Here is a 17,614-nt window from a genome sequence, read left to right as displayed (position 1 = left end):
ATGGTGTAGCATATACCAGTACTTCATTCCTTTTTATGGTCAATAATATTCCATTATCTAAATATACAATGTTTTATTTATCCATTCATCAGTTATTTGGCATTTAGGTTATTTCTACCTTTTGGCTCCTGTGAATCATGCTGTTATGAGTCTTCCTGTACAAGTTTTCACATAGCATATGGTTTCATTTCATTTGGGTATATATGAGTGGAATTGCTGGGCCATATGATAACACTATGTTTAACTTTTTGAAAAGCTGCCAGACTGGGCAGCCCTGGTGGTGTAGCGGTTTGGCGCTGCCTGCAGCCTGGGGTGTGATCCTGGAGACCCAGGATCGAGTCCCGCATCGGGCTCCCTGCGTGGAGCCTGCTTCTCCCGCTGTCTGTGTCTCTGCCCCTCTCTCTCTGTGTCTATTAATAAATAGATAAAATCTTAAAAAAAAAAAAAAGAAAGAAAGAAAGAAAAGCTGCCAGACTGCTTTCCAAAGTAACTGCACCATTTTATATTCTCACCAGCAGTATATGGGTGTGCCAAGTTCTCCACATCCTCACCTACTCTCATTATTGTCTTTTTCATCCTAGTAGTTAAGAAGTAGCATTTCATTGTGAGTTTTTTTTTTAAAGTAGGCTCCACTCCCAGTGTGGAGCCCAATGTGGGGTTTGAACACATGACCCTGAGAGAAGCTTGAACTGGTATCAGGAGTCAACTGTGCCACCCAGGTGCCTCTCATTGTGGTTTTGATTTGCATTTCCCTAGTGACTAGGATATTAATCATCTTTGTTTAATCATCATGTGTTTTTGGCCATTTGTACATCTTCTGTGGAGAAATGTCTAATAGATCCTCTGCCCATTTTTAAAAATTGAGTTATTTGTATTTTTACTCTATCATACTAATACTTCAGATTCCAACTCAACACCACAGGATTCATTCTATCCTTCCCCCTTTCTTTATTATAACTTCATCTTAAAAAGCGAGAAGTCTGGTTCTGCTTATGTACCATATATTTGTTCAATCCTAGTGCATATATAAAATAATTTCAGAATTGCTAGCCCATGTATGACTTGGGAGGAAAAAAATATGAAGTATTGTATACTTGAAATTAATGTAACATTGTATATCAACTATACACAAAATAATTTTTTTAAGTAAACTGGAGTATGATACTTGAATACAATTTCTGTCTCTTGTATTATAGCACATAGTCAAAATACTGTTTTCTAAAGTTTTTCAGATTAATTCTGAAATTAATTTTTCAGATTAATTCTTCCTACACCTAGTTATGTTATTTACCTGTAATATAATTCAGTTCACTTAAAAATTTTATTATTATTATTTACTGTTTGTAATTCCATTTTGAGGCCTCCCTCTACCCCCATATCTTGGTTGGTTTCAATTATTTATTTATTTTGGAGAAAGTGAAACATTACCATGGCTCTCAGAAACAGCTATATAAAAAGGTTACATCTAAGGAAGTATCAGTCTTCCTCATCTCTACTATCCTGTTCCCATTTTCCCATTACTTTCACTCTATTCTCATCCATCCTATAGGTAACTGATCTCACTAGTTTCTAACTTATTCTTCTTATATTTCTTTTGTGTGGATGAGCAGATATCTTTGTTCTTTCATATCCTTTTCTTTCTTTTAAGGATAGGTAAAGTATTTTCACTGTTCCCCCTTCCATTTGATAGTATTCTGGAAATTAGTCTGTATCAGTTCAAAGAAATCTTCTTTATTCTTTTTTATAGCTGTGAGGTGTTCATTGTATAGACATATTCAACCACTCTCAGATACGGGTATCTCAGTTGTTTCCAGTATTTTGCAATTTCATAAGATGCTGTAATAAATAACCCTGTATATATGTATTTTCATATGTATTTCATATGTTTCCTATGTATTTGGACTAGATTAAACTCATTGTTTTAAAAAATAAATACGTTCTTTCTTTTTTTTTTTTTTTAAGAGATGAAGAGGGACAGAAGGGGAGAGACTATTTTTTTTTTTTTTTTTTTTTGGGGAGAGACTATTAAACAGGCTCCACACCCAGCATAGAACCCAACTCGGGGCTCGATTATATGATCCTGAGATCATGACCTGAGCTGAAAACAGGAGTCAGATGATTAATTGACTGAGCCACCCAGGTGCTCCTTAAAATAAATTTTTCTAACAATGTCTATTGTCAGAGTCTAGAAACAGTGAAATTTCTGCTAGGAATGAGCACAACTAGCACCAGATCTTGGTTTCTGAATTTTTTTTTTTTCATTACAAGTAGGCAGAACTTCTTGGAGAAGTTGGCTAATTCTAGTCCTGAGGCAGGGAAAAATACAAGGGAAACTTGAAGCATTTTCTTATGCCAAAAAATAAGGAAGTGATCAAAGAGAAATAAACAGATGTTAAGAGGACATAGATGTTACCTTGAAGAGATTCCCATTGGTGAAATTTAGGGCAATTTGAGAACTAGAAAGAATAATGATGGTAAATAACGCAATAAAATTTTTTTGCTTTAGATTTCATAAATCCATAGTGGTTCTCAACAAAGATGGGAAAGGGAATGCCAGCTGCTAACTGTAAATGTAAAAGAAATTATATAATTATTTTAAAATCATGATTTAAAAATCACTAATATAAACTTGATTCAGGGAAGGGTATCAATGGATTCTAAAAACCATTGAGTGAAGTTCTTAGCCAAGATAGTCACACAGTCTCAAGTATTATCCTACAGATTACCTATTAATTACAAAGAGGTTTTTTAAAAATATAAATTTCTTTTTCAGTTAAAAATATATATTGTAAAGGCCCACATATAGGAAAAAAAGGATGTGTATTGAATTATACAACTGTGTATGTGTGTGTGTGTGTGTGTGTGTGTGTGAGTGTACTCTACTATAATTTTTTAAATGAGATTCACATTTAAAATGTGAGCTGAGAATTATAGATAAGATATATAAGAAAAGCAGAACACACTTCTTTTAGTCTATGAATTTGGTTTGCAGGTACAGGGTTGAGATAATTCCTATCTCCTATGTTGTTTCATTAGTGCTCTATTGAACATAGTCCCCTTTAAAACTATAATGTAAACTTGTTTACAGTGTTCACAGCTCCGAGGTCACTAGAACCATTAACCAAAATATGGAATGTATAAGATTTGTCAGTGGTGGTGAAGTAGTTTGGGTTTTGACATGTTGATTTTGAAGTGTCAGTAGAAAAACAAAGTGGGGCAGCCCGGGTGGCTCAGTGATTTAGTGCAGCCTTCAGCCCTGGGTGTGATCCTGGAGACCCTGGATAGAGTCCCACATTGGACTCCCTGCATGGAGCCTGCTTCTCACTCTGCCTTGTGTCTCTGCCTCTCTCTCTCTCTCTCTCTCTCTCTCTCTCTCTCTCTGTGTGTGTGTGTGTGTGTGTCATGAATAAATAAGTAAAATCTTGAAAAGTGAAGATGACCTCAGACAGTTATAAATTTGGTTCTGGTGTGGTGATTTTCTCTCTTTAAGAAAGCTTAAGACTAGGGATACATAGGTGGTTCAGCAGTTGACTGCCTGCCTTCAGCTCAGGGCGTGATCCTGGAGTCCTTGGATGGAGTCCCACATCAGGCTCCCTGTATGGAGCCTGCTTCTCCCTCTGCCTATGTCTCTGCCTCTCTTTCTCTGTGTCTCTCATGAATAAATAAATAAAATCTTAAAAAAATTCTTTCAAAAAAAAAAAAAAAAGAAAGCTTAAGACTAGAAGAATAGATTGGGGAATTATCAGGATGGAGATCTTGTCTGAAGCCATGATAGCAAGTTATATTGAGTGAACGTAGAATGAGGAGTTGCTTATGATGAAGAATAAGCAGAGACCAAAGATCTGGTAATTAAGAGACGGAAGTAATCTTTTTTTGTTTTTAAATCGTGATTTTTTTTTTAAATTTTTTTTTTAATTTTTATTTATTTATGATAGTCATACAGGGAGAGAGAAACAGGCAGAGACACAGGCAGAGGGAGAAGCAGGCTCCAGGCACCGGGAGCCTGATGTGGGATTCGATCCTGGGTCTCCAGGATCGCGCCCTGGGCCAAAGGCAGGCGCCAAACCGCTGCGCCACCCAGGGATCCCCTGTGATTTTTTTTTTAAGATTTTATTTATTTATTCTTGAGAGATAGAAGGAGAGACGGAGCCAGAGACACAGGCAGAGACAGAGCCAGAGACACAGGCAGAGGGAGAAGCAGGCTCCATGCACCGGGAGCCCGACATGGGACTCGATCCCGGGTCTCCAGGATCGCGCCCTGGGCCAAAGGCAGGCGCCAAACCGCTGCACCACCCAGGGATCCCCGAGACGGAAGTAATCTTGTAGGCAAAACTGATCTGTAGAGTGTGGGCAACAACCAAATGCAGGAGAAAACTGTGTGAGGAATGGGACGGATAATTGTATCTTGAGAGTCAAATAGCATGAAAGGACTGTTTCTAGAGAGATTGAGAATTTTTTTTAAAGTGTTTATTGCATTTTGCTTTCTATTCAAAACTGCAACCTTTGTGGCTGCCAAGGCTCATTCAGACTATGTAATATGATTTTACTTAAAATATTTGGCAATATAGGGACACCTGGGTGCCTCAGCGGTTTCAGTGTCTGTCTTTGGCTCAGGGCGTGATCCCCGGGACCCAGGGATCAAGTCCCACATCGGGCTCCCTGCATGGAGCCTGCTTCTGCCTCTGCCTGTGTCTCTACCTCTCTCTCTCTGTGTCTCTCATGAATAAATAAAGTAAATCTTTAAAAAATATATATGTATTTGGCAATATAACTTCAGAGTTTTTCTCTGCAAATCTAGTGAGTAATTTTGCCCACTATATGTTGGGTTAGTTACATATTATGATGGATCTCCAGCTTTCATTTATCTTGATCTTGATCTAAATTTTGCTGTCCTAATTTTAAAAGTCAGGCCTGTTTGGTATACAGATACAAAAATGCCCGAAACCCTCTTTACCAACATGACCTTGCTTTTAAAATGGGGGGGGGGGGGGGTAAAATGCCTGGTAGGTAAATGCAGATTATTTTAACGTTTTTATAAATGTTGCCTGCATATTTTAAATGTTGCTTGCATATTGGCACTAATGTGTAACTATGCTAGAAAACGGGTATTTGAACATCCTGAATAATGCAGTATATTGGTTTGTGTAGTTCTGTGACTGGCTAATGCTGTTAAATTCTTTGAGAGTGTGTTTGAGGGGGGTGCTGCTTTTTGTTTGTATGTGTGTTTTCCATTGAAAATGTTGCAGTACATCGTCTGTCCCTGTCTTCATGCTATGCGGGTGGGCTGAGGTAGGGAGGGTGTGACGCCGGTATTTGTGTGAACTCGGGCTTGTGATGCTGAGCTTGGTTCATCCGCTTTCTCCTCCCTTCTCCTCCCCACTCCTTCCCACCAGCGCCACAGCAACATCCTCAGAGTCTCAGCGAGCTGCGCCCAGCGCGGGCACAGAGCCTCCCACTGCCAGTAACCTGCGGCCGGGGAGAAGAGCCAGCGCAGTGACAGCGCCTCACCGCCACCAGTCTCCAGACCACCATGGCCAAGAACCGCAGGGACAGAAACAGTTGGGGTGAGTAGCATATGGTGACTTCTGCAGCCTGCACGGGGACGCTTGCTGCTTCTGGGGACAAGAGGGCCAAGGGCTGATCGGCGCCAGAGTCCAGGGCTGGGAGACGGGCCACAACCGAGCAGCTCCCCGTAGGGCCGGAGAAAGCATGGCTGAGTGGTACCGGTGTAGCCGGAATCGCGTTGTGGGGCAGGGCTGCGGCTTGGCGAAGGCCGGAGCCCCCTGCTTCTCCCCCACCCTCCCACCCCCGGTCCTCCTCCTCGCAGCATTTGGACAGCACCCGCCAGGCGCCTCGGGAGACTCGTTGGTTCCGCTTTAGCGACCGGTAGGCTGGAAGGCGATGGGAGTAGGCAGGGGCTGTTGTTACCCAGCCGAGAGGGGTGAGGGGCGAGGGAGTGAGGATCCCTAACCCCCATCCCCTTCTCGGGGAGCTCTGAGCCCTTCCGCCAGGCGGGGCGCGGGCTCCTGAGCGGGCGGCGTGCTGGAACAATGAGGCGGATCGCGCCGGGCCGGGGGCGGGCGGGGTGGGAGGGAGGTGCAGGGGAGCGTTGCGGACCTGAGTCACCCAGGAGAAGGGGCGTCCGCTTGCGAGTCCCCCAGCGCTGCAGTTCTTGTTTTAATATGGGGCTTGGCTGGGGAATTTGGGAAGAAGGAAAGCAAAGTTGTGGTTTCCAGCCGCGGCTCCACCCCAACCTGGTACCCCGTTGAGGCCAGCCCTAAGGGTGGCATTGTTCTTTGGTTATACCTTTTGGAGATATTGGACTCATGATTCAGCACCAGGCCGAGGGGAGGGGGGAGGAGAGGCTCGGCCCAGTGGGTTCACGCCGCGAGTGGGTGGGCGGCGCTCACGCAGGCGGAGAAGGGAGAACGCAGTGATGCAGGAGAAATCGCGGCCCCGCCCGCTCTGCTGCTCCACACTTGGTTCAGGATAGATAGTGTGGGCAGATTGGGCGTCTTTTTCTGCCTTAGGCTCTCGTTTTCTTATAGCCACAGTGCTAGCCTCACTATCATCTTAGGAACGAAAGCCTTTCGGGGCATTTTATTATTTGAACCAGAGCAGATCATGGGCCACTGTTACTTGGCAGGTAAATATTTTGCTCATTACCTTTAAGTTGTTGTATGGAAAGTTTACATCCACTAGGAGTTTGGAGCTCCTTGATTCTCTTCTGTGTCTCAATGAGGCCTCTTTTATAACTATCTTTCAGACCAACAGGTATAAATTTAAATTTTAATTGGTTGTTTGGGGCTGCCTTTTAACAAAAGACTGTATTTCTCCTTGCCTCTCTGATTGGTCACAGGGCCAGCTTAACTCCCACTAGGCAAGGTTTACAATTAAGAGATAACCCAAGGTTTGTGGTCAGTGTGGGGAGATGGTACAGGGAAGTCTGTCTTTAGTTGTCTGAATTTAAGAGAGAGCAGTCCCATTTTCTGATATTACCAAACCCCAATTTTAGTAAGTATGACTATTGCAGTAACATGGTTTTCTTTGCTTCTTATGAAATTATGAGTGAGCTTTCTCGGTGTTCTCCTACCACCACCACCCTTTGCCTTGGCTACCAGAGTAGGAATTTCCTGAACTCACAGTTAAGGTGTGTATGTTCAAGTCAGTTTTGTCTTGATCTCTGTGCATTGTTGACTCAACCCTGTTAAAAGACATACATGTGAAAATTTATTCTAAGTATTAAGATTTTTCTCCTTCGTGAAGCTTTAGATCATTATTCTTCATTATTTCTTTGGGTATGGATTTCGTATTAGTGGAAGCTTTTTCTGTCTTGGGGATGTGGTTCTCAAAGGGGATTTGCATAAAAATCACATTGGGAACTTATTAGAAATGCATATTCCCACATCGTCAAGCCAGAATTTTTTAAAAATTATTTTTATTTATTTTTTATTTTTTAAAGTTTTAATTTTAATTTGTTGGTTAACATAGTGTTATATTAGTTTCAGGTGTACTATATAATGATTCAACATTTCATACAACACCCAGTGCTCATCATCACAAGCACACTGCTTAATCACCATCATCTGTTTCACTCATCTCCCACCTTCCTCCCTCTGATAACCATCAGTTTGTTCTCTATAGTTAGGAGTCTGTTTCTTGGTTTGTCTCTCTCTCTCTCTCTCTTTTTTATCCCCTTTGCTCATTTGTTTTGTTTCTTAAATTGCACATATGAGTGAAATCATGTGGTATTTGTCTTTCTCTGATTTATTTCGCTTAGCATAATACACTGCAGTTCCATCCATGTTGCTGCAAATCAGAGTTTTTCAATCAATAGGTCTGAAGTGGGGTCTAGGAATCTGCCTTTTAATTAGCATTTTAGGTGATTGACAAGCATTAGATTATTTATATTTAATGGGAACATGTCCCAGACAGTTATCTAGAAGTCATCAAGAATTTCAACTCAAGTTATGAATTAGAAAAAGGAATGTTGAAGTCACTGTGTGTTCATTGGATATTTTCACAGAAAAGAAATACTGAAATTGTAAAGTCTTGATGCTCTGTGGAAATGCTTTACTACTGAGGTTTTTCTTTGCTATAAAGAATAAATCTCTTAGAAAAGTGTAGCAAATGGAGTAGGAAATAGAGATCTTTGATGAAGATGTTAGCCATATTTGTCCTGATTCCATTTTATTACTAGCACCTAATGCAATAGCCAACATGCAATAGGCATTTAATAATAATAATAGCTACTGTCATTGAGCTAATATCATATGAAGTAGGCATTCTAATCCTCATTTTATATATCAAAGATAAATGATAAAGCCAGGATTCCAATTCTGGCAGTTTGACTTCAGATTCTTTTATCTTCACCACTGTGCTCTACTGCGTCTTTGCTGAATTGGTAATAATTTATGTGTTGTATAGAACTACAGTTTTCAAGGCATAGTCACTGGCATTGTTGCATTTAATCTTTAGGTTCTTTAGTTGCCAGGACATAGCCTTTTGCAAATAAACTGAATCTCAGGTAGGTTAAATAATTGGCAAAAATCATATATTTAGTAAGTTAGAGGTACTGAAATTAGAACCTAGAGTTGGTCTTCTACTTTATTTTCTATAACATAATACTGTGGAATATTTTATAAGGTAATGGGACATGGTTGAGGGTAAAGGGAAAGCAGGCTCTTGTAGAAGCCAGAGGTCTGTGATGAGAAAAAACTCAGGTGATAGCTTGTAAGAAAAAAGACAGTGAACTAACCTTGTCATCTAGCTGAATACTTTCCAGACTAGTTAGAAAGCAGTGGGTGGAAGTCAAAGGTAGACTACCCAGAATTGGCAACTATAGTGATTTCCAAGAAAAGGGCAAGAGAGATTTGCAAAATCTGTACAGGAAGCCTACAATTCAGAGAATTCTGTAGGACCATATCACAACTAATATTTTTATCTGAGTATTCAGAGACCTGTTAGGTTCCAGTAGGGCCATGGAAACTACAAAACAGAAAAGCATCTCTTCTAACACTCAGAAATGGAGTGTTGTTTGAGGATCATACCCAGAGATACAACCGAGAAGCAGGTCTATGAGTAGAACTGAGAATCCCGACACCTGTACATAAATCTACACTGAACCAGAAGTTTATTTTTCTTATTTTTAAAAAAGAGTTTATTTACTTGAGAGAAAGAGAATGTGAGTGAATGAGAGAGAGAGAGAGAATGAGAATGAGAATGAGAATGAGAATGAGAATGAGTGGGGGTAAGGGCAGAGGGAAAAGGAGACTCCCTGCTGGGCAGGGAGCCTGATGAGGGGCTCAGATTCCAGGACCCTCTGATCATGACCTGAGCCAAAGGCAGATGCTTAACTGACTTAGCCATCTAGGTGCCCCTGAACCAAAAGTTTAAATAAATTTAAGCATTTGAAAGTCCATTCTTCAGAGGTAGACATTATTATGCCCATTTTAATATATAAGGAATTCCAGACTCAGAGACCATGAGGATATGTGCCAGAGGTCCCTTAATTTATGTTATGAATCCAAGATTTAATTATAGGGTTGTTTGCTTCCCTAGTCCAAGTGATGAAGACAAGGAACTAAAATAGTACTCCAGGGGATCCCTGGGTGGCGCAGCGGTTTAGCGCCTGCCTTTGGCCCAGGGCGCGATCCTGGAGACCCGGGATCGAATCCCACGTCGGGCTCCCGGTGCATGGAGCCTGCTTCTCCCTCTGCCTGTGTCTCTGCCTCTCTCTCTCTCTGTGTGTGTGTGTGACTATCATAAATAAATAAAAATTAAAAAAAAATAAAATAAAATAGTACTCCAAAAAGGTGCCGCAACAAGCCTATCTAGGTTTAAGCTGGTATGAGAAATCAATGCTCTATAAATTTGATCGTCTTGGACTAGAAAAGAAGGCAAAGAATATACTAGTGTGGAAAATAAAGGATACAGATAACTATCAGAGGCAGTAGCCCAGAAAGCAGTCTTTCTATGTTGGGCTTAGAGTTTAAGTTCTACCAGAAATGCATCTTTTAAAATTTGTTTCTGTTAATTACGGTTGCTTAAAACTTGGGAGTCCACATGGGAATTTGGGTTTTCTGCAGTGTATCAGAAACTGTCAGTGCAATATTGCTTTCAAAAAATAGTATTTATACTAACATGTCAGCTTTTCCTGCCCTTATTTAAAAACAAAACAAAACAAAACCAAAAACAAATAAACAAAAAAAAAAAAACTATCTGAGCGTCACAGTAAGTGTAGGGAATGCCTGTTTGTTGAAAAGGCATTGGTCAAAGATTTATTTTTAGGTTTATGTTTCTGTTTTTTGAGGCAAGATCAAAGGCGATCTTGAGTATAGTATAGTTATCTGCTCTTTCTTTTCAAATTGGCTGTATTCTGTTTTTCTTGAAAGGAGACCATTTGTCCCTTTTTACTTGCTTCATTCTGTAAATATCTGTTCCTCCTAAAACAAAACAAAATTTCTACGGAGTCATACATGTACTTCCCCTACAGACTTTCCCCTCCCGTTTTGCTAATTTAATTTGCCTTCCCTACATCTTTTTTCAAATACATTTTTCCTTAAATATATATTTTTTTATACTTTGTATCTTCTTACACCTTGTCTTGAGGACACCTGGATTGTATCCTTGCTCCATTTCAAATTCTACAGCCTTTATTATCTTTAGAATCAATAACTAGACTCTAAATGGAACCTTTGATCACCAGGAAAATGATCTACTGTGAGATAATTTTAGTCATAGAAAAAGTTGGGGTACTTTTTGATTTTAGAGGCCCTTCCTCTTTTTTTTTTAAGATTTTATTTATTTGACAGAGCTAGAGAGAGGAGAGAGAGCTCAAGCAGGGGGAGCAGCAGAGGAAGGGGGAGATGCAGGCTATCTGATGAGCAGGAAGCTAAACACAGGTCTGGATCATAGGACCCTGGGATCATGACCCAAGCCAAAGGCAGCCATTCAACCACTGATCCACCCAGGTACCCTGGTTCTTCCTCTTTTATATAAAGTTTTACAAAAAATTTATCTTTGTACAAGTGAACGTATAAAACATAGATGTTCACTTTTGAAGAGAATGATAATGAGAATCTGTATACCTCCTCCTAACTGAAGAAATAAAACTATCAATATTTTGAGACTGCCTTCCTTAATGGCATCCTCTCCTTACTCCCCCCAAAGATAAACACTTTCATAAATTTGGTGTTTCTCATTTCCTGATCATTTTTAACATGTATATATCAAATATACTTTTTAAAGAACCTAATGTAAATGGAATCTAGAGTATGCATTTTTCCACAAAGTATTTTGTTCATTTCACATCCATACTCGGTATTATTATAGATGTGAAACGATATCTCATTGTGATTTTTTGCTATGTGCCTTACAGCTTTTTTGTCCCTCATTTCCTAATTACTGTCATCTGTTTAGTTGATTTTTTTGTAGTGTAACGTTTTAATTTCTTTATTATTTATTTCTTGTGTATAGTATGTGCTATGGTCTGAATATTGGTATCCCTCCAAAATTTGTATGTTGCAATCCTAACATCCAGTGTGATAATATTTGTAAGTGGGGTCATTGGAAGATGGCTTAAGTCATGAGAGTGGAACCTTCTGAATGAGAAGAATGGGATTAATAATGCACTCTTAAAAGAGGCCTCATAGAGTTCCCTAGCCCTTTCTACCATGCCAGGATACAATGAAGAATCTGTGACTTGAAAGAAGTCCTCACCTGACCATGCTGGCACCCTGATCTTGGTCTTCTAGCCTCCAGAACCGAGAACTAAATGTCATTGTTTATGAACTTACCTAGTCCAGGGATGCCTGAGTGACTCAGTCAGTTAAGTGTCTGTCAGCTCAGGTCATGATCCTAGAGTCCTGGGATTGAGCCCTGCATTGGGCTCCCTGCTCAGCAGGGGAGTCTGCTTCTCCCTCTCCCTCTGCTTCTCCCCCACTCAAGTGCATGGGCCCACAGTCTCTCTCTTTCTCTTTCAGATAAATAAAATCTTTAAAAAAAACCCACTTATAACCTACCCAGTCTATGGTATTTTGTTATAGCAGCCTGAACTAAGCATTCTAGAACTATTTTCTTTGTGGTTACTATAAGGATTACATTTAATATCCTAAAGTTATAGCACTCTAATTTGAAATTATATAAGTTTAACTTCAGTAACATCCATTTGCACCCCTTTTAGTTAATGATGTCACACAATTACATCTCTATACATTACGTGTACAAAAACATAAACTTAATAGTTATTTTTTAAATGCATTAGTCCCCAGAGAAGACCTGCTGATAGCCACAAATGAAAAGATGTTCAATATGACTAATCTTTAGGAAATGCAAATAAAAACCACAATGATGTATAATCTTGTACTTGTCAGAAGGGCCAGAATAAAAAAGACAAGAAATAATAAGTGTTGGCAAAAATGTGAAGAAAAAAGGAGCCCACACACAGAGTTGGTAGGAATGTAAATCAGTGCAGCCACTGTGGAAAACAGTATGGACGTTCCTCAGAAAGTTACAAATAGAAAAACAATATGATCCAGTAATTCCACTACTGGGTATTTACTCAAAGAAAATGAAAACAGCAATTTGAAATATATATATTCTGTGTGTATGTATGTGTATGTGATAATATTCAACACACTGGAATATTCTTAAGCCATAAAAAGATGCAGTCTTGCCATTTGTGACAGCATGAATGGACCTATAAGATATTATGCTAAATAAAATAAATCAGACACAAAGACAAATATCATATGATTTTACTTATATGTGGAATCTAAAAAACAAATGAATAAAAATAAACAGTCCTATAAATACAGAGAATAGACTGAACTGATGGTTGCCAGAGGGAAGGAGAGTGGGGAAGATGAGTAAAATGGGTGAGGGGGCAGGGGACCTAGGCTTCCAGTTATGGGATGAATAAGTCATGGGGGTAAAGGTGCAGCATAGGGAATAGAATCAGTGGTGTTGTTATAGGGTTGTATGGTGACAGGTGGTAGCTACACTCATGGTGAACATAGCCTAATGGATATACACTTGTGGAATCACTATATTATATAGCTGAAACTAATGTAACATTGTATATCAACTATACTGTAATAAAAAATGCATTAGCCCCTTAAATTAGATAGAAAACAAAATGTGAGCTTACAAACAAGTTGTAATAACAGTAGTTTTTAAACAAGTAATTGCTTTATTGAATATATTGGTCTCAAATCATGTAGAAAACAAGGGAGTTACAAATATTCTAATAATACTAGCTTTCATAATTGCCCATGTATTTACCTTTACTGAAATTTTTATTTCTTTTTTTTTAAGTTTTTATTTTTTCATGAGAGACACAGAAAGGCAGAGAGACATAGGCAGAGGGAGAAGCAGGCCTCCTGCGGGAAGCCCAATGCAGGACTCAATCCCAGGTCCCCACGATCACCACCTGAGCCAAAGGCAAGATACTCAACTACTGAGGCGCCCAGGTGCCCTGAGATTTTTATTTCTTCAGATGGTTTTGAGTTACTATCCGGCATGCTTTCATTTCAACCTATAGGACTCCCTTCAGCATTTCTTGCAGATTAAGTCTAGTGGTAACAAACTTCCTCAGCTTTTGTTTATTTGAGAATGTCTTAATTTCTTTTCAAAGACAATTTTGCCAAATATAAGATAATTGTTGACAGCTTTTTTTTTTTTTTAAGCACTTTGAATATATCAGCCCACTCACTGTATTCTGGCCTCCAAAGTTTCTTAGGCGAAATCTGCTGATAATCTTGAGGATTCCTTGCAGGTGATGTCAAAATTGTCTTTGTCTTTCAACAGTTTGTTACAATGTGTCTCAGTGTAGATCTCTTTAAATTTATTGTGCTTGGAGTTAGCTGAGCCTTAAATGTTTGTACTCATGTCTTTTATCAAGTTTGGGGAGTTTAGGGCATTGTTTCTTCGGAAAATTTCTCCACCTCTTTCTCTCTCTTCCACTTGTGCTTTCACAGTGTGTTGGTCGGCTTGATGATGTCCCACACATCCTTAGGCTCTGTTCACTTTTCTTCAGACTTTTTTCTTTTCTGCAGCCCTGATAATTTTATTTGCCCTATTTTCAGCTGCTGGTTCTTTCCTCTATCTGCTCAAATGTCCCTATGACTCTCTCTTATGAGCTTTTTAATTTGGTTATTGCACTTTTCAGTTCTGGAATTTTTTTTTTGCTCCCCTCAGGTTTCCTATTTCTTTACTGAAATTTTCATTTTGTTCAATCATTGTTTTCTTGACTTTTTCTGCATTTTCCTTTAGTTTTTTGAGCATCTTTAAGACAGTCTTATTTTATTTTATTTTATTTTATTTTATTTTATTTATTTATTTTATTTATTTCTTAAAGATTTTATGTATTTATTCATGAGAGACACACACAAGGGGAGGCAGAGCTATAGGCAGAAGGAGAAGCAGGCTCCCTGCGGGAAGCCCAATGTGGGACTTGATCCCAGTACCCCGGGATCATGCCCTGAGCCCAAGGTAGACACTCAACAGCTGAGCCACTCAGGCATCCCAAAGATTTCTATTTCTTCTTGACTCAGTTTTAGTAATTTGTGTTTTCCTTGGAATCTGTCCATTTCATCAACTTGGCATAAGGTTGTTCCTAATTTTCTGTTATTTTTTTCTGCTTAATTTTGTGTTTTCCTTGTTATATCTTTTATTGTTTAGTCTCTCCTTTTTTCTTTCTTTTATATTCTTAATCTTTATTATTTCCCTTTTCCACTTTCTTTGGTTTCATTCTATATTTTTTTAACTTAAAAAGTTGGATACTGAGCTCACTAATTTTCAGCTTGTTGCCTCTTTCTAATATATGTACTTAGGGCTATAGATTTTCTCTAAATACCACTTTTGCTATATTCTATATATATTGATATGTAGTAGATTATTTCTCATTTAATTTCAAGTATTTTAAATGTCTGCAATGACCTGTTCCTTTAGTCATGAATATATAGAAAGTATGGATTTTTCAGGGTGCCTGGCTGGCTCAGTTGTGGACCATGTGACTCTTGATTTCAGGGTTGTGAGTTCAAGCCCCATGTTGGGTATAGAGATTACTTAAAAATAAAATCTAAACAAAAAGAAAGTATAAATTTTTAAAAATTTTTATTGCTCATTTCAAACTTAATCCTTCCTTAGTCAGCATTATATAGCAGACCACCTACTGTGGTCATACAAATGCTCCATGTCTATATTGTCCAATATGGTAGCCACTAGCTATATATAACTTTTGAGCAGCTGAAGTATCACTAGTGAGAATGAGAACCAAATGCTTACTTTTATTTAATCTTAATTAATTCAGTTTTAACAGCCAGTTGTGATTATTTGCTACAATATTGGGCAGTTCACATTTATAGAACACCCATGCTGTGCACCCATGCTGTGAACTTTGTTGAAACTTGCTTTATGTTCTAGTACATGTTAATATAAATATTCCACAAAAGCCTGAAAAGCATCTTATGTTTTCTAAATTCTGATACAGTGTTCGCTGTATCAAGCTTATGTTCGCTGGGTCAAGCTTATTTAAAAAAAAAAAAAAAGAATGAGTAATGGTTTTATTCAAAGATAAACAAATTAATATAAAGTACTTTAAGCTATAATTGATGTGAAATCATGTTTTTAAAATTTTAATTCCACTGTTGTTGACATATAGTGTTATATTAGTTTCAGATGTACAGTGTAGTGATTCAGCAATTCCGTATAGCTCAAGCTTAGTAAATACACTGTTCATGTCTTCCATACTCTGATTTCTGGACTGTTTGATCCACCAGATAACTGATATCTGATAGATACCTTAAAATTCTAGTAGAGATTTTAAAAGATGACTGTGGATTTGTCAATTTCTCTTTGGTCTTTTGTCAGGCTCTTACTAACTTTTGAGCTGTGTTAGATGCACACAAATTTGGACTTGTTACATCTTCCCTTTTTTTTTTTAAAGATTTTATTTATTTATTCATGAGAGAGACAGAGAGAGAGGCAGAGATAGGCAGAGAGAGTAGCAGGCTCCTCACAGGGAGCCCAGTGCCGGATCATTCCCTGGACTGGGATCACGCCCTGAGCCAGAGGCAGATGCTCAACTGCTGAGCCATCCAGGCATCCCATTGTTAATCTTCCTGATGAAATAAGCCTTTTATTTCTATGTAGTGAGCCTCTTTATCTGGAGTAATGGTTTTTGCCCCAAAGACTATTTTATTTAATATTAATGTAGATGCTTCATATTTTTTTAAGATTTTTTTATTTATTCATTTGAGAGAGAGTACAAGTGAGAGCACAAGCATGGGGAGGATCAGAGAGAGGGAGAAGCAGACTCCCTGCTGAACAGGGTGCCCAGTCCAGGGCTTGATCCTACCTAGGACCCTAGGATCATGACTTAAGCTGAAGGCGTATGCTTAACCAACTTAGCCACTTAAGCACCCCTAGATGCTTTGTATTTCTTTTGCTGGTTTAGTCTTTGAGCCTGTTGAGCAGAAGTGGCTGCAGTAGGAGGCTATGTGATATCTACAAAATGAGTCATCTTGTCCATCTGATTTTTGAGCACTTCCTCTATAGTGAATGCCCTCTGGTGAGCATTCAGATGGAACTGAATATATTTACACTCTGTGCCCATTCCAAAGGTCTAGACATATTTCTTTGAAGTACTTGACCATCTGGACAGGATGTTAGCCACTCTCCATGAATTCGTACAATTCCATATCTTTGGCATGTGCTGCAAGCCTCATGGGTGCTATCTACTCTCATATCTGTCCATTCTGTTAGAAGACAATAGAAGTTTCTTCTTTGCTGTCCCTTCCAGAGGTCATGAGTGCCTTTCATGGAGAAAACCTAAATCAGAACTCTGCTAAGAAGGGATTATAAGAAAGAAAAAAAAAGGGATTATAAGAATTGTGTGCTATATAGTTCTCACACTTCCAGTCTCTACAATATGGAGAACACCTTAAAATGGTAGAGATATAGCTGAGCATGACACAGTCAATGTTCAGCAGAAAGAGAAGCCAACATTTTCCAGATAGCTGACTCAAAGATGATTAAAGGACCAGACAATTGCTTAGAAACCAAATACTTCAAAAATTGACTTTTTCAGTAACTTGTAAATGTGTGTGTTTTTGTTTGTTTTCCTTAATGGGAATGATACTTCCCATATGCTTTTTTCTTAAAATATGTGAATGTATTTTCTTATATTCTTTTGATTAGGTGTTTTTCTATAACATGATTTCAAATGGCTCCATATTTTGCATAGTGTAACTGTGACATAATTTATTTACATTATCCTACAGGTAGGCATTTAGATGGTTTCCAGTTTTTCACTCTATAACTAATGCTATAATGAATCTTTCTGTGGATAAATACATATCCACAGTCGTGATAATTTCCTTAGGATAAATTCCTGGAAATGGAATTGTTTTATTAAAGGGAATATTTATTTTTAAACGTTTTTGAATGTTTCCAATTCTAAGTATATAGTTGACCCTTGAACAACATGGGTTTGAAATATACTGGTAACACTTATATACAGAGGTTTTCTTTAAAGATTTATTTGAGATAAATGAGATTTATTTATTCTATTATTGAGATTTATTTATTCTATTTAATATAATAGATATAT

General features: G+C 38.5%; 1 protein-coding gene across 3 annotated transcripts in view; it reads left to right on the top strand.

Annotated features, from left to right (window-relative positions):
• Positions 1-17,614, top strand: part of ATL1 (atlastin GTPase 1) — a 75,136-nt gene that overhangs the window by 9,709 nt on the left and 47,813 nt on the right. For all 3 annotated transcript variants that reach the window (XM_041758343.1, XM_041758341.1, XM_041758342.1), the window contains exon 2: positions 5,394-5,564. In XM_041758343.1, coding sequence (XP_041614277.1) covers positions 5,531-5,564 — 34 coding nt within the window. In that variant the 5' untranslated portion in view covers positions 5,394-5,530. The remainder of the gene's footprint in view (positions 1-5,393; positions 5,565-17,614) is intronic.

This window comes from Vulpes lagopus, chromosome 6, assembly GCF_018345385.1.
Source record: "Vulpes lagopus strain Blue_001 chromosome 6, ASM1834538v1, whole genome shotgun sequence".
NCBI lineage: Eukaryota > Metazoa > Chordata > Mammalia > Carnivora > Canidae > Vulpes > Vulpes lagopus.
The sequence above is the reverse complement of the archived record's forward strand: the minus strand, read 5'-3'. Positions and strand labels throughout refer to the sequence as shown.